This window comes from Salmo salar, chromosome 01, assembly GCF_965601325.2.
Source record: "Salmo salar chromosome 01, fSalSal1, whole genome shotgun sequence".
NCBI classification, from domain to species: domain Eukaryota; kingdom Metazoa; phylum Chordata; class Actinopteri; order Salmoniformes; family Salmonidae; genus Salmo; species Salmo salar.
In genome coordinates, this window is record NC_138291.1 from 139,449,686 (window position 1) to 139,473,702 (window position 24,017).

General features: G+C 43.6%; 2 protein-coding genes across 2 annotated transcripts in view; one reads left to right on the forward strand and one right to left on the reverse strand.

Moving 5' to 3' along the window:
* Nucleotides 1-8,121, forward strand: part of pcsk5a (proprotein convertase subtilisin/kexin type 5a) — a 41,878-nt gene extending 33,757 nt beyond the window's left edge. Inside the window, exons 34-37 of the mRNA XM_082978834.1 lie at nt 1,444-1,661; nt 5,770-5,870; nt 6,482-6,674; nt 6,989-8,121. Coding sequence (XP_082834960.1) covers nt 1,444-1,661; nt 5,770-5,870; nt 6,482-6,674; nt 6,989-7,431 — 955 coding nt within the window. The 3' untranslated portion in view covers nt 7,432-8,121. The remainder of the gene's footprint in view (nt 1-1,443; nt 1,662-5,769; nt 5,871-6,481; nt 6,675-6,988) is intronic.
* Nucleotides 8,122-8,322: 201 nt separating this feature from the next.
* On the reverse strand, nt 8,323-19,406 carry bmcc1 (BNIP2 motif-containing molecule at the C-terminal region 1). Its single transcript, NM_001139842.1, is given in 11 exon segments — nt 8,323-9,619; nt 9,852-9,903; nt 10,387-10,425; nt 10,603-10,701; nt 11,785-11,871; nt 12,089-12,220; nt 14,583-14,685; nt 15,017-15,193; nt 15,792-16,001; nt 18,058-18,114; nt 19,262-19,406. Coding segments are annotated over 9 exon segments (954 nt in total). The 5' UTR covers nt 18,113-18,114; nt 19,262-19,406; the 3' UTR covers nt 8,323-9,619.
* Between the last annotated feature and the right edge of the window lie 4,611 nt (nt 19,407-24,017).

Here is a 24,017-nt window from a genome sequence, read left to right on the forward strand (position 1 = left end):
CTGTACTTTGTTCCGTTCATCTTTCCCTCGATCCTGACTAGTCTCCCAGTCCCTGCTGCTGAAAAACATCCCCACAGCATGATGCTGCCACCACCATGCTTCACCGTAGGGATGATGCCAGGTTTCCTCCAAACGTGACGCTTGGCATTTAGGCCAAAGAGTTCAATCTTGGTTTCATCAAACCAGAGAATCTTGTTTCTCAAGGTCTGAGAGCCCTTTAGATGCCTTTTGGAAAACTCCAAACGGGCTGTCATTGGTCTTTTACTGACGAGTGGCTTCTGTCTGGTCACTCTACCATCAAGGCCTGATTGGTGGAGTGCTGCAGAGATGGTTGTCCTGGAAGGTTCTCCCATCTCCACAGAGGAACTCTGGCGCTCTGTCAGAGTGACCATCGGGTTCTTGGTCACCTCCCTGACCAAGGCCCTTCGCCCTCGATTGCTTAGTGTGGCCGGGCGGCCAGCTCTAGGAAGAGTTTTGGTGGTTCCAAACTTCTTCCATTTATGAATGATGGAGGCCACTGTGTTCTTCAGGACCTTCAATGCTGCAGAAATGTTTTGGTACCCTTCCTCAGATCTGTGCCTCGACACAATCCTGTCTCTGAGCTCTACGGACAATTCCTTCGAACTCATGGCTTAGGTTTTTGCTGTGATATGAACTGTCAACTGTCGGACCTTATATAGATAGATGTGTGCCAATCAATTGATTTTACCACAGGTGGACTCCAATCAAGTTGTAGAAACATCTCAAGGATGATCAATGGAAACAGGATGCTCCTGAGCTCAAATAAAGTATTTTTTATTTTTAATACATTTGGGAAAAAATCGAAAAACTTGTTTTCGCTCTGTCATTATGGTATATTGTGTGTAGATTGATGAGGGGAAACATCTATTTAATACATTTTAGAATAAGGCTGTAACGTAACAAAATGTGGAAAAAGAGGTCTGAATACTTTCATATGTGAAGACTGAATAGTGCATTGAAGCCAAGTGAAGTCAGTTAAAATGGTGTCCCATGGAGACATAACATGCACAGTTTGAGCTACTCCAGGAAGTAACCTCGCAGGCTGCCACTTCTCATTGAGTAACTCAAATTGAAGTCAGACCAGGGTACTGCAGGCTGCCATTAGCAACTAAATTAGCCTGTCCTTATAACTTCTACTGTGTAGGATTTTAAAATAATTGTTTCAAGGACATACATCCGGTGTATTAGAAGAAAATATTGGTACCGTGATTGTCTTACAAAAACACATCTCCCACACAGACACCTAGAAACAGTGACACATCCACAAATACACACACACACCAATAAATAGTCAGTCTCACACACACACACACACACACACACACACACACACACAAACACCTATAAACATCCACACATCACTACACACCTACACAGACCGTCCATGATGGGTGTCCCTGTCTGACTTGCACTGTCTCACAGTCACTATGGAAACATGACCTCGAGGACGTGTGAGAGGTGTGACCCGAGCTGCGGTGAGTGTTCCGGGGGCAGGGCGGATGGCTGTCTGAACTGTGCAGATGGACTGCTCTACCTGAGGAAACAGGGACGCTGTCACTCCAGCTGTCCCCAGGGCCACTATCAGGACAGCCAGCACCACACCTGTGAGCCCTGTCACTCAAGCTGCAGAACCTGCTCAGGTAGGGAGGACGAGAGACCTGTGTGTGTGTGTCTCTGTCTTAGTCTCTTTTTTTCACAGTTGGATCACAAGATACTTTGGAACCCAGTCAATACTTGTTACCATAATCATGAAGGGGCTGTTTCCCGGACCTGGACCCAGATTAAGCCTATTCCAGGACTGAAAGGCACTTTCTATGGAGCTTTTTCATTGAGCATGCATTTTAGTCCAGAATTAGCCTTAATCTGGTCTGGGAAAAGTACATCGATCTGTTTTTGGCATTCACAAGTGATTGAATATCGACCTATTCCTAAAACAGAGAACAACGAGACAGATTTCCCAGCTAGCACATTTGATTCCTTAGAAGTTGTGGGAACGTACGTTTTTGGTTTCCCATTGGTTCTGGGAACAAAGCAATAAGTTTCCTGACCGGTAAAACAAAACGTTCTGAGAACGGAAGTGAACGTACATTTTTAGGTTGCAGGGAGGTTCTGAGAATGTTTCACTATGGTTCCCAAAACCTTTCCTGGGACGTTTTATTTATGTTCTGAGAATGGAAATTATAGGTGATTTGAAGGTAATGAAATTACCCCTCCTCCCTCTCTGCGGATGACTTCGTCAACCATTTTGAAAAGAAGGTTGACGATATCCGATCCTCGTTTGCTAAGTCAAACGACACCGCTGGTCCTGCTCACACTGCCCTACCCTGTGCTTTGACCTCTTTCTCCCCTCTCTCTCCAGATGAAATCTCGCGTCTTGTGACGGCCGGCCGCCCAACAACCTGCCCACTTGACCCTATCCCCTCCTCTCTTCTCCAGACCATTTCCGGAGACCTTCTCCCCTTCCTCACCTCGCTCATCAACTCATCCTTGACCGCTGGCTACGTCCCTTCCGTCTTCAAGAGAGCGAGAGTTGCACCCCTTCTGAAAAAACCTACACTCGATCCCTCCGATGTCAACAACTACAGACCAGTATCCCTTCTTTCTTTTCTCTCCAAAACTCTTGAACGTGCCGTCCTTGGCCAGCTCTCCTGCTATCTCTCTCAGAATGACCTTCTTGATCCTAATCAGTCAGGTTTCAAGACTGGGCATTCAACTGAGACTGCTCTTCTCTGTGTCACGGAGGCTCTCCGCACTGCTAAAGCTAACTCTCTCTCCTCTGCTCTCATCCTTCTAGACCTATCTGCTGCCTTTGATACTGTGAACCATCAGATCCTCCTCTCCACCCTCTCCGAGTTGGGCATCTCCGGCGCGGCCCACGCTTGGATTGCGTCCTACCTGACAGGTCGCTCCTACCAGGTGGCGTGGCGAGAATCTGTCTCCGCACCATGCGCTCTCACCACTGGTGTCCCCCAGGGCTCTGTTCTAGGCCCTCTCCTATTCTCGCTATACACCAAGTCACTTGGCTCTGTCATATCCTCACATGGTCTCTCCTATCATTGCTATGCAGACGACACACAATTAATCTTCTCCTTTCCCCCTTCTGATAACCAGGCGGCGAATCGCATCTCTGCATGTCTGTCAGACATATCAGTGTGGATGACGGATCACCAGCTCAAGCTGAACCTCGGCAAGACGGAGCTGCTCTTCCTCCCGGGGAAGGACTGCCCGTTCCATGATCTCGCCATCACGGTTGACAACTCCCTTGTGTCCTCCTCCCAGAGTGCTAAGAACCTTGGCGTGATCCTGGACAACACCCTGTCGTTCTCCACTAACATCAAGGCGGTGACCCGATCCTGTAGGTTCATGCTCTACAACATTCGCAGAGTACGACCCTGCCTCACACAGGAAGCGGCGCAGGTCCTAATCCAGGCACTTGTCATCTCCCGTCTGGATTACTGCAACTCGCTGTTGGCTGGGCTCCCTGCCTGTGCCATTAAACCCCTACAACTCATCCAGAACGCCGCAGCCCGTCTGGTGTTCAACCTTCCCAAGTTCTCTCACGTCACCCCGCTCCTCCGCTCTCTCCACTGGCTTCCAGTTGAAGCTCGCATCCGCTACAAGACCATGGTGATTGCCTACGGAGCTGTGAAGGGAACGGCACCTCCATACCTTCAGGCTCTGATCAGGCCCTACACCCAAACAAGGGCACTGCGTTCATCCACCACTGGCCTGCTGGCCCCCCTACCTCTGAGGAAGCACAGTTCCCGCTCAGCCCAGTCAAAACTGTTCGCTGCTCTGGCACCCCAATGGTGGAACAAGCTCCCTCACGACGCCAGGACAGCGGAGTCAATCACCACCTTCCGGAGACACCTGAAACCCCACCTCTTTAAGGAATACCTAGGATAGGATAAAGTAATCCTTCTAACCCCCCCCCCCCCTTAAAAGATTTAGATGCACTATTGTAAAGTGGTTGTTCCACTGGATATCATAAGGTGAATGCACCATTTTGTAAGTCGCTCTGGATAAGAGCGTCTGCTAAATGACTTAAATGTAAATGTAATGTAATGTAATGTAAATGAAATAAAGTTCTGAGAATGTTTCAATAACACTGTTAGCTTAGTTTGGGTTAATTGTTTTAACCTCCAAGCACAGATAGGACACATGAAAATGTATTTGCTTAGGCATTAATCATGCGAATACATTTTTTTTTTCACTGTGGCACAGTGTCAGTGAAATTCAAACTTTTGATCTTCCGTTCTGTATCCATGGAATTAGTCAACTGCACCACCAGGATGGCGCCAGCATGCCATGTTTTTTTTTAACTCATTCAAAGCTGTTAGTTTTAGTCTATTCAAATAGACCCCATTTCAAAGGAAACAAGCGCTCCTTAAGAATTTGGTTGATGCTGAGAATGAATATTATTTTAAATATCATTCTTAAAGTGATCTTTGAATCTTACTAATGTTTTCTTGTGTTTTTTTTATGGAAAGTTTTCTTAATGTTATGGGAACATGACTTTAAATAGAACCATGAGGAAACCTGCAGAAAACATTATGCTAAAGTACTGAAATTCCCAACAAGCTCTCACAGTCTCCGAGATCACATTCTTCACATTTTGAAGTTGTTCCAAACGTCAAATTTCGAAGTGTTTTTAAGGTTAAGTTTAGACATTAACTCTGAATGGTTAAGGTAAGGGTTAAGGTTTGGGATAGGCTAAAACCAAAAATCTAAAAAACAACTTTGTATCACTGGATTCAAACATGCAATCTTTGGCACCAGAGACAGATGTTTAGGCATTAACTCCAAATGTTTTAAGGTTAGGGTTAAGTTTAGGCATTTACTCCAAAGTCTTAAGGTTAGGCATTCATTCTGAATGGTTAAGGTAAAGGGTTAAGGTTTGGCTTAAAACACAAATCTCAAAAACAACTTTCTATCGCTGGATTTGAACATGCAACCTTTGGAACCAGAGGCAGATGCTTGGAACCAAAGGCAGATGCTTGGAACCAAAGGCAGATGATTTACGCCCATCTGCCATCCCCGTCCACAACGCCCTAGCAAAACCATAATCTACTTAAAAGTTACAGAGTTCACTAATGCCCCTAGTGGCCGGTTTCCACGTCATCTCCCGACATCTTCAGACATGGATGGACGTTGAATACTGATTTGTGTGGCCTGGCTGGAAATTCCCACAGAAGAAAGTAGTTTCTTAATAATCTCTGAACGTTCTGAGAACATGACTTTAAATGGAACCATGAGGAAACCTGTAGAAAACGTTATCATGAAAGATTGAAATTCCCTCAGGAGAATGAACATTCTCTGAACTATTTGACAACATTCTCTAGTGTCAAACCATTTGGAGAATGTTCTTAGAACATGACCAAAATTGAAATTAAACGTAACCACGTTTGAACTTTTAAGAAAAATCTGTTAAAGTAATGAAATACAAAGAACATTTTTGTTTTTGTCAAGTTTTTGTCAAACGTGTTGAGAATGTTCCAAAGCCAAGCAACTGTCCTGCATCGTTCCCAGAAAGTTATGGGAAGGTTGTATGCAAAATAACCATAGGACAACCACACTCTCACCAAGCTCTCAGAAACATATGGTTTTCAGAACATTATCTGTTAGCTGAGTTGTGTCTTTTAAATTGACTAACTAAATCCAACAGGAAAGAAAAACAATGCACTGGAATGTCATGCCATCTACACTACAGTCCAAGTGCCCAACAATGTAATTGTCCCATATTTCCAGGAAAAGGATCTCAGGCGTGTGACTTGTGTCACATGGGCTACACGCTGTCAGACGGAATGTGTGAGTCCCACTGCAACATGGGTCAATACCCCGTGCTACAGGTAACCACTAATACCCATTACTCACCACTCACCATCTCTGTACTGTATAATGTGCTTCATGTTAGTCACACATGTCAGGCATGACACATTCCCTGATGTCAGTGAGTCACAAATAAAGTTACATACGTCCTGATGTCAATGCAGAAATGAGTGCGGTGTTAAATGACAGATTACATTAAACTTGTTTGATCGATAGTTGTTAGTGTTGTTTGGCTGGAGAACGGTACCTCGTTACCGGGTAGAAATGTGTCCCTAGTTAAAAGGCAGGTTTGTGGCTCTCAAGGACCTGTGCTCTGCACCCTTGACTTAAACTTACCTTGTCCTTTCACATCTGCACAAGTGCATTATAGAAAGTAGCGTGGCTAGGAGTTAAAGGTGGTGCCTGTGTGCTGATTCCTCACGTCTTCTCTCCTTGACTCCTTCTCAAAATGCATTGGAGAAGGTCCAAGGGGAGAACCATTCTGAGGAGGAGGCAAGGAGAGAGGATACAAGGAATCAAGGATAGAGAATTGAGACTCACCCCCTGTTTCTTTGTCGAGGAATCAAGGAAAATACTTTTGAGATTCACCCTGTTTGTGTGACAGCCTGTCCACTTGTGGTCTTCTGGCCAGGATTGTGAGGACTGTGACGGTTCCTGTCTGGACTGTAGCGGACCTGGTCCATACAACTGCACCATTTGTCCTGCCCATGCCATCCTCACAGCCGGGGGGCGCTGTCTGCTCTGCTGTCAGAACGACCTGCCAGTAGAGGGAGATTCCACAGCGCAGCAGCAGCAGGAATGCTGCAACTGCACTGAGACAAGAGGTGGGCTCAGGGTTCTGTTCCAATATACAGACCAGCATACCCCTTAGAATGAAGCAGACCAGAGTTCAAATACTATATGAAATCATTCAAAGTACTTTAGCTGTGCTTGATTGAAGTTACCTGGTGCTCTGGAACAGATAGAAAAGTGCAAACCTCACCCATCTGGCAATCCAGCCATGGTTAAAGCAAACACTAAAAGGATTTGAACGATTTTATTTAAACCCAGGTCTGGAATGAGTTTATAGTAAGAAGTATCATGTTCATGTATTCAACCACCCTATCGCATGTCTGTTGTCTTTCTCTCCGGTCTACAGGGGAGTGCGTCCTCAGCACTAACCTGGCCTTCCGCAATGACGAAGAGGAGTCAACCGGGAACATGGCGCTCTTCATCACCACCTCCATCCTACTGCTGCTGGGCCTGGGTACCATAGTCTTCCTCATCCGACGCTCCCGCTCCAAGAGCCCCTCCCTCCCCGACCCCATCACGGCCCCCCGTGGCTACGAGAAGCTGGGTGGCGGGCGTCATAATACCACATCCGCCGGGCACGCCAGTTCCAGCGGGCATTTCCGCGAGGCCCAGTTGGTGGATCTCACCGACCGCTACGGGGATAAGGATGAGGAAGATGAGGACGAAGATGAGGACATTGTGTACATGGGTCAGGATGGAACGGTCTACAGGAAGTTCAGGTACGGACAGCCAGGGAATGATAATGACGACGAGCTGGAGTACGATGATGAGAGCTATACATTTCGCTGATGAGTGATTTTACGCTTTTTCTACAGTTCTACCTCTTTCTTCCTTTTTCTCTCTGCCTCTTTCTTTTCTCTCTCTCTGACTAGATCTTTCCCTCAGGGCTTGCATCCATTTTATTTGTCCTCCTTTGATATTCAGTTAAAACAAGAATGAATAGCTATTTCATACTGAGGGGTGTTTAAAACAAATGTTGTTCATTCACAAAACTGTATGTTCTAGTCGAAGACCAGTTATTTTTAACATTTATGGGAAATGTATATTTTATTTTGTTGTGTCTTTGGTTTATTTTGTGTGTGGCTTCAACCATGAACCCTCTAAAACAATATCCTATTCGTCGTAAAATCGGTTTCATAATGGTGTTAATCCTCTTTGTAATTGTGGTGGTTTTGAAGTTTAATACGGGCTCTATTCAGTCTGGAACCGATGAAGCGTTACAGATTGCACAAAATAAATGTTAAGGTAATTTCCGATTGAGCCGACATATGCAGCGTTTACCCTGAATGCAGTCTCTGCTAACTCGGGGACATTGCCTTTAAATTTAAATCACGCTGTAACGCTGATGGAGTGGAGTCCTAACACTTTCAGAGTTATGGTTTTGCCACTTGTCTTTGTATAATTAGTTTGCAGTCATTGACTTTTGATTAGAAAATATTGTGTTGTTATTCAAATAAAGTTTAATTGAATTTGAAGAAATGATTTGTGATAACACTAATAGAGACACAAATGTGTCGTATTCATACGGCACCAAAGGAAAGAAAACAGGGAGGGACAACCTGTACTTATTCAATAAGAAATGCTCATTTTCATTGCATGCCCTAATGAATACGACCCTGGTGTTGTGATAGGAAGGTCAATGGCATAGATGGAACGTAAGGAAAAGCACAGGAGCAATGCTCGGAGTAAAGTTGTATTTATTGATATAGTGTTCCATCATATAACACATTTTACACACAATGTAGAAGACCCCTGGGTCAAAGAGCCATCGAGAATCTATGAGGAAGCATGCATTGATACACGCACACACACAGGATGCGATATTGTGCTTTACAGAGCTTTACGCTTCTCTCTCTGTCCTCCTCTGAGGTCATATACTGTTTGGTGCAGAGACAAGAGCCCTAGATGGTGAACATGTAGGATGTCTGACGGAAACACACTGACAGGACACACACACACACACACATCACGCACGACTCTCACAGGACCAGTCATCTGAAAAGACACGCTCTCACAATGTACTGATAGCTTGTTTTCACACATTCACTTAGTTACACACAAATATAATTCATTATATTTCCGTGGTTACTCATGGCATCCACTGTACGTCAGATTGATTCAAAGTGAAAACATCTAGGGATTTATCTGTCAAACACTCTCATCAAGATCCAAATGATTTTCAGATCTAAAAAAAGATCGATGAGACGCGTTACTTGGTCATTTCCTAAGGGGACTGGGTTTTAGCATGTCATAGATATGTCAGATTGATTTTGACGTACCGTCATTGATGTGATGTTCGTCTCAAGGACATAATGACTCGTCTAAATCCAAGATGGACAATATTAGTGCTTCACTGCTTCTCATGCATTATTACCAAAGTACAACATTAAAACTTTGACGCTAAGAATGGATGTGTGTTCTGCACTGTGAGTGACCACATCATAATTATGTTCTTCACAAACTATCATGGTAATGTGGATTTACTGTCAAGTATCCTAGTAGTGGGGATTATTAAATACTGGTCCTGGGCAACCTACATGAGTGCACATTTTTGTTCCAACCCAGCACTAACACACCTGATTATTCAACTCGTCATCAAGACCATGGTGTGCTACCAGGTATGTTAGTTCTGGGAAGAAACAAAACAGTGCAACCTGTGGGTCCCAAAGACCAGGATTAAGAAACCCCACATGCTAATCTCTGGTCTGTCAGAGGTGTTGTAGATGGATTTTACAGTGGTCTTCATAGGATCTACGTCTGAGTGCTAATAGGGAATATGGAGTGTCTTCATAGTCGACTCCACGTCGCACAAACACACAGGAATATACCTTACGGTACATCTGTCTTACTGCATCCAGCATACGAAACAATCATGAGTTTTCGAACAAAGTGACATTCCATTTCGAAACGAGCATTCATTTCCACTGTTGTTGAATGCCACTTTGTCTAGGAGTTGTTCGCGTTGGTTTTATTGGCTCTGCAGAGGAAGAGACGCCAAGGGAACAGAGGCATTAATGTTAGAGTATGCATCCCACGTGGCACCCTATTCCCCTTTATAGTGCCCCACTTTTGATCAGGTCCTGGTAGTGTACTATGTAGGGAATAGGGTGCCGTATGGGAGGCACTGTTAGAATGTTTATATGAAGGGCAGACAAGGCCATCTCTCTTCAGACTGCACTTAAACAAGTAGCTTTAGTGGTCTTACTTACTCACTCAGGTCTCCCCGGCATCGGCTCGGGTCCCTGGAGGAAACTGCTCACTCTGCAGAAGAAGGAAGAGAAAGAATAAACGTCAGACGGGAATCTAGGGTGCAGTGGTAAATATGTCATGGGCTACATATTGAATCGATGGTATGTATGTGTCTTTTGTCAGGAAGGCAGAGCCAAATATGGTCAAATGAGTATGTTTCTCATTGGAATTCTACATCACGTTCTCAGAATTGTCTCATTTACCATCTGTGATATATCACCATTATTAATCATATGATCGTAATCTATGGTTTGTTGATGTGGATGACAAATGCGTTGCGAGGTACATTTATCACATTTTCATATAATTGCATTATGAAAGTGGTCAGAGCAAACCCACAGCAGTGGAGTAGGCTCTCATCCAACATAAAAGCATTTCTGATCTTAAACAGGATCATTTGATAAATGGGAGTCTGGCTAAGAGAAAGCAGAAGTGGGGATACATCGGTTCTGCTTCTGCAGCCATATAGTAATGAGGGACAAAATCTATGCTTACGTTGAGCTCACCGCTGCTTCCTTCAGCTCCTCGTCCAGACTAGGGATGAGAGTTGACAACAGAAGATAAATTGAGAGTCAGTTACAGGTCACAGGAGAGGAGGGGAAATGGAATGATATGGAAGAGGAGGAGAGGAAGGGAATGAAAGGCGAGGAGGGGAGAGGAGGATGAAAGGAAAATAAAAGGGAGTGGGGGGGATGTGTGGACTGGGCTCACCTAATGATGCACTCTGGGATGTGGACGTGTTCCATGGGGATGAGTTCCTGCAGCTCAGCCAGGCTGTTCACATACTTGATCTTATTGCTAAACTTGGTGCTGTGACAAAACACATATACAGTGCTGTGAAAAAGTATTTGACCACTTTCTAATTTTCTCTACTTTCGCATATTTTTGATACTGGATGTTATCAGACCTTCAACCAAAACCTGATATTAAATAAAGGGAACCTGAGTAAACAAATAACACAACAATTACATACTTACTTCATTTATTTCATTAACAAAGTTATACAACATCCAATGCCCCTTTGTGAAAAAAAGTAATTGCCCCCTTACACTGACTGGTTGTGCCATCTTTAGCTGCAATGACTCCAACCACACGCTTCCTGTAGCTGTTGATCAGTCTCTCAGGTCGCTGTGGAGGACTTATGGCCCGCTCTTCCAGGCAGAACTGCTTTAACTCAGCGAAGTTTGTGGGTTTTCAAGCATGAACTGCTCGTTTCAAGTCCTGCCACAACATCTCAAATGGGATTAGGTCTGGACTTTGACTAGGCCATTCCAACAACAACAAAAAAGCAGTTTCATGTAGACTTGATTGTGTGTCATTGTCATTCAGCTTCAGCTCACAGACGGATGGCCTGACAATCTCCTGTAGAATTCTCTGATCTATTAAGGCAAGTCGTCCAGGTCCTGAGACAGCAAAGCATCCCCAAAGCATCACACTACCACCACCATGCTTGACCATTGATTTAGGGTTCTTACTGTGAAATGCAGTGTTTGGTTTCCGACAGACATAATGGGACCCAAGCCATCCGTCTGTGATCTGAAGCTGAAGTCATGCAGCAAGACAATGATCCAAAACACAATCAGGTCTATATGAAAATTTTGTAAAAAAGCAACAAATTTGAAGTTTTGGAATGGCCTCGTCAAAGTCCAGACCTAATCCCAATTGAGATGTTGAGGCAGGACTTGAAACGAGCAGTTCATGCTTGAAAACCCAGAAATGTTACTGAGTCAAAGCAGTTCTGCATGCAAGAGTGGGCAAAAATTTCTCCACAGCGATGTGAGAGACTGATCAACAATAAATTACGGTCATGTATGCTACATTTCAATCCCTGTGTAATGAAATGCGCTCCGAGATTTCTTTACTTAGAACAGAGTAATTCATGTGTGTGTTTACCTGATGAAGGGCCGAGTGAGGGCTAGTATGGTCCGTATAAACCAGGACGGGTGGACGATGATGAAGGATTTCAAATTCTTCCTGAGCCTGAAACCAAACATTCATCAACATTCTTATATTGAGTACGTTTGTGTGATGTGGCATGCTACGATGTTATTACAGTTGACCACATGGGAAATAAGTACACGTAAATCTTTTCACATATTATCCTGTGGGCCTGACTATCCCCCCCCCCCCTTAAACATTTTCCATACAAAAAAAAAATCCATCAACTCATCCATAAATCAACCATATGTCAAATGACCTCCTGTCAATCATCTGGTAACACTTCTTGAGCCAGCCCAGTCCAGGCATCCTCCTGTGGGGCGTGGCTCCGTTCAAGTAGATGATCATGTAGTCTTCTGCCACCATCAGCTCCAACGTGCTGATCACATACCTGAAGGTGGGATATACAGTAGGGGAGGAACACGTCAATCATGAACCTAGTGTATGATTTAAAACGTGTACAGGTGAAAGGTAAAGAGAAGATGGTGAATGATTGCGCTACATGTGTTAGATTAGAACCTTATTGCCATTTAACCCTGAGACCCAGGCATAGATCCAAATGAGGAACAACATATTACCCTTCAGAAATACTTGTAATAGGCCTCTGATTATGAAAATAATATATTATTTATTTATTTGACATTTTCTGGAAACGTTGCAAAAATGCAACATTGGGCTTCAATGTTAGGAAAAATGTGTGTTGGATGAAAAGCATTTACACTGTCTAATGGCATAAAAAAACGAATTGATCAACTCGACCGATTCAAATGTTTCTATTTTGTTGTCAAGAACATAATTTTTTGAAAGGATCAGCAATGTTGTGGGTTTTCTATGTTTGGGGAACATCTAACTTACTTTTAGTAATATTTGGTTGTCCTTTCTGGCTTCGTTTCGATAGGTAACCTGTCTTACTACTTTACTATAAAATAGATGGTCGTCAATGGCAGTATTCTGATCTCAAATGTTATTTGTCACATGCAACGGGTGTAGACTTAATCGTGAAATGCTTACTTACAAGCCCTTCCCAACGATGCAGAGTTAATAATAAGGATTGGACCCTTTTTGTTTCTGCCTAAAATGACATATCTAAATCTAACTGCCCGTAGCTCAGGCCCTGAAGCAAGGATATGCATATTCTTGATACCATTTGAAAGGAAACACTTTGAAGTTTGTGGAAATGTGAAATGAATGTAGTAGAATATAACACATTAGATCTGGTAAAAGAAAATACAAAGAAAACAAACTGAAACTTTGCAGTGTATGTGCAAAGTTTCAGACAGATCCAATGAACCATTGCATTTCTGTTCAAAATTTTGTATCAAGACTGCCCAAATGTGCCTAATTGGTTTATTAATAACTTTTCAAGTTCATAACTGTGCACTCTCCTCAAACAATAGTATGCTATTCTTTCACTGTAATAGCTACTGTAAATTGGACAGTGCAGTTAGATTAACAAGAATTGAAGCTTTCTGCCAATATCAGATATGTCTATGTCCTGGGAAATTTTCTTCTTACTTACAATCTCATGCTAATCGCATTAGCTTACGTTAACTCAACCGTCCTGTGGGGGACCCACCGATCCTGAAGAAGTTTAAAAAAAGTTATAATAAAAAGAAAAATAGTACCACGAGGAATAAAATGCACAAGAATGGAGCTATATACAGGGAGTACAATTATCAGATCAATATGTAGAGGTACGAGGTATTTGAGGGAGATATGAACATGAAGGCAGGGTAAAGTGACTAGGCATTAGGATGGATAATAATAAGAGTAAAATAAATAACAGAGTATCAGCAGCAGCATGTGTGCTTGTGTGCGTATGCATATATAGTGCATGGGAATGTGTGTGTGGCCTTTGTGTGAGTGTGTCAGTATCGTGTGAGTGTGTATTTAAGAAATAAAGCATGGGGGGTGTGGTATATGGCCAATATACCACGGCTAAGGGCTGTTCTTATGCACGAAGCAACACGGAGTGCTAGGACACAGTCCTTAGCCATGATATATTGGCCATATATCACAAATCCCCAAAAAATAAATGTTTTGTCATACCCATGCTATACTGTCTGATATACCATGGCTGTCAGCCAATCAGCATTCAGGGCTCGAACCACCCAGTTTATAAGTAGTGTTTATACAGTCTTTGTGAGTGTGCATAGAGTCAGTGCTGATAGTCTGGGTAACCATTAATGAACTAATTAGCAGTCTTATGGCCAGGTGAAGCTGGTTGAGAGAATGTCAAGTGTGCAAAGCTGTTATCAAGGCAAAGGGTGGCTACTTTGAAGATTCTCAAATATAAAATATATTTTGATCTGTTTAACACTTTTTTGGTTACTTCATGTTTCCATATGTGTTATTTCATAGTTTTGATGTCTTCACTATTATTATATACAATGTAGAAAATAGTAAAAATAAAGAAAAACCCTTGAATGAGTATGTGTGTCCAAACTTTTGACTGGTACTGCGCATCTGGGTCTAAGAAGATGCACTATATAGTGTCTGACATTATTTTTTAGTTTAGGAATGGTACAGGATGCAATTTAGGAAAAGTTGCATTTATACAATGATGGGTCTCACAGGGTTAAGGGATTTTGGGGGGGAAATACAGACAGACTTAAGAACTATAAATGCAATATATCCTTTAAGAACTTTTCAATGAAAGGTGTATTTGTCAGGTGTAAGGTGTAGGGTTCAGACCAGGAAATAGATTCAAGTCAGTAGCTCTGAGGGTGAGGAGGATTCTAGGTGTAACTCACAGGAAGAGATGCTCCATGACTTCATGGTAGTCCTCACTGTCACTGTCAGGAAGGAAACACGCCGCAAACACTAGGATGGCGTTCACTCCATTTCCATAGTACCCTGATGAAGGAAACACAAAACTTGTAAAGAAATATTCACATATGACCCACACCACAACAGTTTATAAGAGTGCCCTGTCGAGGCTTGGTGCTGGAGTGCAGTGTTTGGCTGTTTCCTTTCTCTGTTTGTTTCTTTTTCTCTGTCATCTGCCATCTGTGTGTCTGATTAGCCCTCTACATTTTTTATCCTGCAATTAAGCCCTATTACGTTCTATGAGATTAAAATATATTTTGTATGGAAGACGCCATCAAGAGAAAAAAGAGGCAAGACAAGGTCTATAAAATAAAACAAAGGTATAAAACACAGAACAACGACCAGAACTGTCCTGTACCTCCATGGGAGATAACTCTCTGGTAGGGCTCGATGATCTTCATGTTGATGCGGTGTTCCTGCTCTCCAATGACCACGGCCCTCCACAGCTTCCCATCCTGACGCTCCTCCTCCGTGCTACATGTGGGGATCGGCTCGCACGGCTCCTTCTCCGCTGTACGATTGGCTGTTGGGGGTTCTGGTTTGGGGCAAAAGGCAGAAACACAGCTATCAGAAAATCCAGATGCACTATAAATCGATTTATAATCTGCACAACAAAAATATGATTACAGAGAAATTAGGTATAAGGAATAACATTTTCATTGAACTTCCAGCTTCCAAGTGGCGTGTTATTTAGTATATTAGTCTGTGTTTGAAATAGCCCTACTGTAGTGCACTAAAGGGTTCCATTTGGGACGTACTCCTAGACCAGGGGTACTCAAGTACTATTTGAGAACGTCCGGTGACACAAATGTCCTATGTGGCAAAGGTCTGGATGGATTTGGTCATTTATCAACGTAGTAACAAACCTTCACCTCGCAACCAATGCGACCCCAAACTGTTCACACCCCTCTTGTTGGCGGAGAGAAAATGTTTCAATTTTAAAGCTAATTTCCCGTAATTCTACACATTTTGCATGTATTATGTGTGTTAATATGATACCAGGGTCGAAGCCCAACCGAGTAAAAAAATGAAAAAGTGAGTGGTCGGGACCCACGGTCCGTATTGACCCCTTTCTGGATTCAGATCCGGACCGCGGTCCGCCAGTTGAGTATGGAGGTCCTAGACTGACTAACCCTCCCAGTCCAGCTCATTGTCGGTGTAGTCCAGATAGTCTGCGTCGTCGGGCGTGTCCAGGTCGTCCACGTTAATGTCAAGGTCGTCGGGCGTCTCTAGGACGTCGTCCTCGCTCTGGTCCAATGAGAGGCTGATACACGGGGCAGAGAGCTTCTTCCTCTGGGACGGGCCACCTGGAGCACCCTGCAGGGGCAGCGAATTGGGAGGGGCTAGAGGGAGGGAAGGGGAGGAGTCAGTGGAAATGTTAGAAGGCTCCATATATATATATATATATATATATATATATATATATATATATATATATATATATATACTGCTCAAAAAAATAAAGGGAACACTTAAACAACACATCCTAGATCTGAATAAATGAAATAATCTTATTAAATACTTTTTTCTTTACATAGTTGAATGTGCTGACAACAAAATCACACAAAAATAATCAATGGAAATCCAATTTATCAACCCATGGAGGTCTGGATTTGGAGTCACACTCAAAATTAAAGTGGAAAACCACACTACAGGCTGATCCAACTTTGACATAATGTCCTTAAAACAAGTCAAAATGAGGCTCAGTAGTGTGTGTGGCCTCCACGTACCTGTATGACCTCCCTACAATGCCTGGGCATGCTCCTGATGAGGTGGCGGATGGTCTCCTGAGGGATCTCCTCCCAGACCTGGACTAAAGCATCCGCCAACTCCTGGACAGTCTGTGGTGCAACGTGGCGTTGGTGGATGGAGCGAGACATAATGTCCCAGATGTGCTCAATTGGATTCAGGTCTGGGGAACGGGCGAGCCAGTCCATAGCATCAATGCCTTCCTCTTGCAGGAACTGCTGACACACTCCAGCCACATGAGGTCTAGCATTGTCTTGCATTAGGAGGAACCCAGGGCCAACCGCACCAGCATATGGTCTCACAAGGGGTCTGAGGATCTCATCTCGGTACCTAATGGCAGTCAGGCTACCTCTGGTGAGCGCTGTGCGGCCCCCCAAAGAAATGCCACCCCACACCATGACTGACCCACTGCCAAAGCGGTCATGCTGGAGGATGTTGCAGGCAGCAGAACGTTCTCCACGGCGTCTCCAGACTCTGTCACGTCTGTCACGTGCTCAGTGTGAACCTGCTTTCATCTGTGAAGAGCACAGGGCGCCAGTGGCGAATTTGCCAATCTTGGTGTTCTCTGGCAAATGCCAAACGTCCTGCATGGTGTTGGGCTGTAAGCACAACCCCCACCTGTGGATGTCGGGCTCTCATACCACCCTCATGGAGTCTGTTTCTGACCGTTTGAGCAGACACATGCACATTTGTGGCCTTCTGGAGGTCATTTTGCAGGGCTCTGGCAGTGCTCCTCCTGCTCCTCCTTGCACAAAGGCAGAGGTAGCGGTCCTGCTGCTGGGTTGTTGCCCTCCTACGGCCTCCTCCACGTCTCCTGATGTACTGGCCTGTCTCCTGGTAGCGCCTCCATGCTCTGGACACTACGCTGACAGACACAGCAAACCTTCTTGCCACAGCTCGCATTGATGTGCCATCCTGGATGAGCTGCACTACCTGAGCCACTTGTGTGGGTTGTAGACTCCGTCTCATGCTACCACTAGAGTGAAAGCACCGCCAGCATTCAAAAGTGACCAAAACATCAGCCAGGAAGCATAGGAACTGAGAAGTGGTCTGTGGTCACCACCTGCTGAACCACTCCTTTATTGGGGGTGTCTTGCTTATTGCCTATAATTTCCACCTGTTGTCTATTCCATTTGCACAACAGCATGTGAAATTTATTGTCAATCAGTGTTGCTTCCTAAGTGGACAGTTTGATTTCACAGAAATGTGATTGACTTGGAGTTACATTGTGTTGTTTAAGTGTTCCCTTTATGTTTTTGAGCAGTATATATATATATATATGGAGACAAAGAGAGAAAACTATATATATATGTACATATATATTATTTTTTTCTCTGTCTCTTATGGTTTGTAGGGTTATGGCATTTTGGCTAGTTATTTGGCTAGTCCTCTTAAATGCTACCAACCTGTGCTAAAGATGAACATTTGGACCTTAACAAGATATAGCTGTGCGTAGCTTATGTGTATGTATTATGAATGAGTTAATGTCTGTATGAGTAACTAACCTCATCATGGTGCTGCATGTGAATGTGAGTGTGTCTAATTAACTGACAGCTTAGTTCTGTAGTTCTGTAGTTCTGTAGCCGCAGAGTAATGATGGTATAACAACCTGTCATCCCATACGGAGTTGCCGGTGTTATTGAGGCTCACCTGGTCTGCCCTCGGCCCCCTCGGAGCTCGTCTTACTGTGAGACGCCAGGTCCATCCCTTCATCACCCAGGGGGACATTAAGACAACACATAGCAGACAAGTGACACACTGAATACAGACCCAATAAACACAGGAGAGGCAAGTGTGTGTGCGTGCGCGTGTGTGTGGTGGCGCATTTGCATGCGCTTTGCACCACAAGGAAAGAATAGAATTTTAACTTTAACAGACAGTTTACACAGACACAATCCCCCTTCAACCTCTACATTGCTGTGGAGAATCATCATACACAACACTCCCTAATCTAGGACTAGATACAGTGTACCAGTGAGAGCCTGACTGTGTTTTGTGTTAGTCTGTTCATACACACACACACACACACACACACACACACACACACACACACACACACACAAATGATTGAACTCAGTTGGCAGTATTGTACAGTACACAGTCACGCGCAAGCCATTTCCTACAGGCACACTGTCAGGACTGTTTCTCTATCATCGCTGCCGGGATGATTTCAATGACCACAGCAGAGGGAGGGAGGGCAGTGGGAGGAGTGTTGAGGATAAAGGTCATCAGATCTCTCTTCCTCCGCTGTGAATAATCCATCTCTTCTAGCAGGAGGTGGAGAGATGGATGGGGAGAGGGAAGAGGGTAAGGCTGTTACATCATCAGCAGCCCCTTCTCTCTCTCTCTCTCTCTCTCTCTCTCTCTCTCTCTCTCTCTCCTCCTCCATCTCTCATCTGCTGACTCGAATGTCCACACGCTTACTCGAGCACAGATTGGGCACAGGTGTAAGTAAACCACGTGCACTCACGCACATTAAAATGATCCTGGTTTCCTTTTCAGATGGGAGAAGACAAATCTGATTCCATTAGCAAATGCGACAAAAAGAAAAACCGCTGATCAGAATAGCTGATTTCTGAACAGCAATGATGAATTACATAAGCTACTGCTGATGCTGAATCACACACACAGACACACGCGTGTGCATGCATACGATAGGTATAACAAGTTCAGCATCAGCTGCTTTGCTCCAGGGAGGATGCTGAGCCACCTCATACATAGTGCAGTACAGGACCACAGTGCTGATGACAGCAGCCCCTCCCTCTCCCTTCTCTCTTCCTGTCTCTAGAAAATAAATACGTCTCTCTCTTCTCCTTTTTGTTTATTTTGTATCACATTAAATCCATCTACTCACCACTACTGGGGCACAGGAATCTCTGTCCTTCTCTGTCTTAGTGCATGGATGTATTTCAGCTGTATCTCACACTTTTTCTCTCTTCCTCCCAGGCTCTTGGTAGAGATGCTCAGCTTACAAAAAGCTAACAGCTTCCACCATTTTGTGGTCACGTGACCCAGGCTAGCTCCAAATAAGGCCAATCACCTGCTTCTACAGCTCTGTGCAGCAGCTGGCTCTGGCAGTGCAGCTGTGAGTGTGAGTGTTATTATTCGAGGCCACCTGAGAGGAGATGTGTAAAATTTGGACAGCTGAAAGAGGTTTTATTATCCCTCAGGGCTAAAAGAGAAACAATGAGTTGAAAGGAAGCTAATGAATACAGTAGAATTACAATGAATTCCTTGCCAGTATTATTTACAAGACATTGACTATACAGTGCATTAGGAAAGTATCCAGACCCCTGGAATTTTTCCACATTATGTTACGTTACATCCTTATTCTAAAATTGATTAAATCGTTTTTCCCCCCTCATCAATCGACACACAATACTCCATAATGAAAAAGCAAAAATAGTTTTTTAGAAATGTTAGCAAATGTATAAAAAATAAATAAAAAAATTGAATTTAACATTTACATACGCTACTGTTCAAAAGTTTGGGGTCACTTAGAAATGTCCTTGTTTTTGAAAGAAAAGCACATTTCTGTCTATTAAAATAACATCAAATTGATCAGAAATACAGTGTAGACATTGTTAATGTTGTAAATAACTATTGTAGCTGGAAATTATTTTTAATGGAATATCTACATAGGTGTACAGAGGCCCATTATCAGCAACCATCACTCCTGTGTTCCAATAGCACGTTGTGTTAGCTAATCCAAGTTTATAATTTTAAAAGGCTAATTGATCATTAGAAAACCCTTTTGTAATTATGTTAGCACAGCTGAAAACTGTTGTTCTGCTTAAAGAAGCAATAAAACTGGCCTTATTTAGACTAGTTGAGTATCTGGAGCATCAGCATTTGTGGGTTCGATTACAGGCTCAAAATGGCCAGAAACAAAGACTTTCTTCTGAAATTCGTGAGTCTATTCTTGTTCTGAGAAAGGAAGGCTATTCCATGTGAGAAATTGACAAGAAACTGAAGATCTCGTACAACGCTGTGTACTACTCCCGTCACAGAACAGCGCAAACTGGCTCTAACCAGAATAGAAAGTGGAGTGGGAGGCCCCAACTGAGCAAGTGGACAAGTACATTAGAGTGTCTAGTTTGAGAAACAGACACCTCACAAGTCCTCAAATGGCAGCTTCATTAAATAGTACCCGCAAAACACCAGTCTCAACGTCAACAGTGAAGAGGCAACTCCGGGATGCTGGCGACTCCTGGATGCTGATACAACAACTGAGACATAAACTGAAAAAGTTCCACAGACATGGCTCCGGGCTCTTCGCTAGCCATGCCAGAACATTGACATTCCTGTCTTGCAGGAAATCATGCACAGAACGAGCAGTATGGCTGGTGGCATTGTCATGCTGGAGGGTCATGTCAGGATGAGCCTGCAGGAAGGGTACCACATGAGGGAGGAGGATGTCTTCCCTGTAACGCACAGTGTTGAGTTTGCCTGCAATGACAACAAGCTCAGTCCGATGATGCTGTGACACACCGCCCCAGACCATGACGGACCTTCCACCTCCAAATCGATCCCGCTCCAGAGTACAGGCCTCGGTGTAATGCTCATTCCTTCGGCGATAAACGCGAATCCGAACATCACCCCTGGTGAGACAAAACCGCGACTCGTCGGTGAAGAGCACTTTTTGCCAGTCCTGTCTGGTCCAACGACGGTGGGTTTGTGCCCATAGGCAATGTTGTTGCTGGTGATGTCTGGTGAGGACATGCCTTACAACAGGCCTACAAGCCCTCAGTCCAGCCTCTCTCAGCCTATTGCGGACAGTCTGAGCACTGATGGAGGGATTGTGCGTTCCTGGTGTAACTCGGCAGTTGTTGTTGCCATCCTGTACCTGTCCCGCAGGTGTGATGTTCGGATGTACCGATCCTGTGCAGGTGTTGTTAAACGTGGTCTGCCACTGCGAGGACGAACCACTGTCCGTCCTGTCTCCCTTTAGCGCTGTCTTAGGCGTCTCGCAGTACGGACATTGCAATTTATTGCCCTGGCCACATCTGCAGTCCTCATGCCTCCTTGCAGCATGCCTAAGGCACATTCACACAGATGAGCAGGGACCCTGGGCATCTTTGTTTTGGTGTTTTTCAGAGTCAGTAGAAAGGCCTCTTTAGTTTTCATAACTGTGACCTTAATTGCCTACCATCTGTAAGCTGTTAGTGTCTTAACAACCTTTCCACAGGTGCATGGTCATTAATTATTTATTGTTCATTGAACAAGAATGGGAAACAGTGTTTAAACCCTTTACAATGAAGATATTTGGATTTTTACGAATTACCTTTGAAAGACAGGGTCCTGAAAAAGGGACAATTCTTTTTTGCTGAGTTTATTTCAGAGGCATTATCAATCAATGTACATTCAAAAACGTAGCTGTTGAAATAAGCAATTTAAAAAAATCTGCCTTCAATATAGCATGCTGGGAATTATAATGATGGGCAGGGTTTTGGTTTAACACTGGTTATTTACACCAACACTTAGAAGGTTAATTTAACACCTGAATCAACACTAGAAATGTAACACTGAAAAATCAACACTAGGTAACACTATCCAATTTTCTGTGCATTAAATAGTCGCACACACTAGTTAGTAAACCATAAACCTTCCTTCAACATAGTTGGAACACCTTTCCCTGTGGAGATCCTCTTTGGACGGGTGCATGTTTGCTTAGTCACTCACCTCTGTTATTGGTATCAGTCCCAACAGTTAAACAGGAAGAGGGAGAGAAAGGAGCTTTACCTGTTTGGCACAAAGTTCGTTGCCACAATGCCCTGCCACCACCACACCTGTGCGTGTGTGTACGCAAGTGGGTGTGTGCATGTGTGTGTAAATGAGGGAGTGTCAGACAAAGAACTGGGAGTACTGTATACAGTAATTAATTAACACACAATCTGGGTTATTCACAAAGCAAATAATGAGGTGACTCCGACAATATTCAAGATTATAACCCTTCCATTATATACAGTTGTAGTCGGAAGTTTACATACACCTTAGCCAAATACATTAAACTCAGTTTTTCACAATTTCTGACATTTAATCCTAGTGTAAATTCCCTATATTAGGTCAGTTAGGATCACCACTTTATTTTAAGATTGTGAAATAGTAGCGAGAATGATTTATTTCAGCTTTTATTTCTTTCATCACATTCCCAGTGGGTCAGAAGTTTACATACACTCAATTAGTATTTGGTAGCATTGCCTTTAAATTGTTGAACTTGGGTCAAACGCTTCAGGTAGCCTTCCACAAGTTTCCCACAATAAATTGGGTGAATTCTGGCCCACTCCTCCTGACAGAGCTGGTGTAATGGCCACTCCAATACCTTGACTTTGTTGTCCTTAAACCATTTTGCCATAACTTTGGAAGTATGCTTTGGGTCAATGCTCATTTGGAAGACCCATTTGCGACTAAGCATTAACTTCCTGACTGATGTCTGGAGATGTTGCTTCAATATATCCACAGAATTTTCCTGCCTCATGATGCCATCTATTTTTTTAAGTGCACAAGTCCCTCCTGCAGCAAAGCACCCCCACAACATTATGCTTCCACCCTCGTGCTTCACGGTTGGGATGGTGTTCTTCGGCTTGCAAGCCTCCCCCTTTTTCCTCCAAACATAACCATGGTCATTATGGCCAAACAGTTCTATTTTTGTTTCATCAGACCAGAAGACATTTCTCCAAAAAGTACGATCCTTGTCCCCATGTGCAGTTGCAAACCGTAGTCTGGCGTTTTTATGGCGGTTTTGGAGCAGTGGCTTCTTCCTTACTGAGCGGCCTTTCAGGTTATGTTGATATAGGACTCGTTTTACTGTGGAAATATACTTTTGTACCTGTTTCCTCCAGCATCTTCACAAGGTCCTTTGCTGTTGTTCTGGGATTGATTTGCACTTTTCACACCAAAGGACCTTCATCTCTAGGAGACAGAACACGTCTCCTTCCTGAGCGGTATGACGGCTGCGTGGTCCCATGGTGTTTATACTTGCGTACTATTGTTTGTACAGATGAACGTGGTACCTGCAGGCGTTTGGAAATTGCTCCCAAGGATGAACCAGACTTGTGGAGGTCTCAAAAAAAAAATCTGAGGTATTGGCTGATTTCTTTTGATTTTCCCATGATGTCAAGCAAAGAGGCACTGAGTTTGAAGGTAGGCCTTGAAATACATCCACAGGTACACCTCCAATTGACTCAAATGATGTCAATTTGCCTATCGGAAGCTTCTAAAGCCATGACATCATTTTCTGGAATTTTCCAAGCTGTTTAAAGGCACAGTCAACTTAGTGTGTGTAAACTTCTGACCCACTGGAATTGTGATACAGTGAATTATAAGTGAAATAATCTGTTTGTAAACAATTGTTGGAAAAATGACTTGTGTCATGCACACAGTAGATGTCCTAACCGACTTGCCAAAATTATAGTTTGTTAACAAGAAATGTGTGGAGTGATTGAAAAACGAGTTTTAATGACTCCAACCTAAGTGTATGTAAACTTCCGACTTCAACTGTATTATATTACATAGGCTATCATAAACGATTACTGTATTAAACCATGCGTTATTTCTCTATTTCTATCTCTGTCCTGTCTGTAATGAGTATGACAGAACTCTCCAAAAGG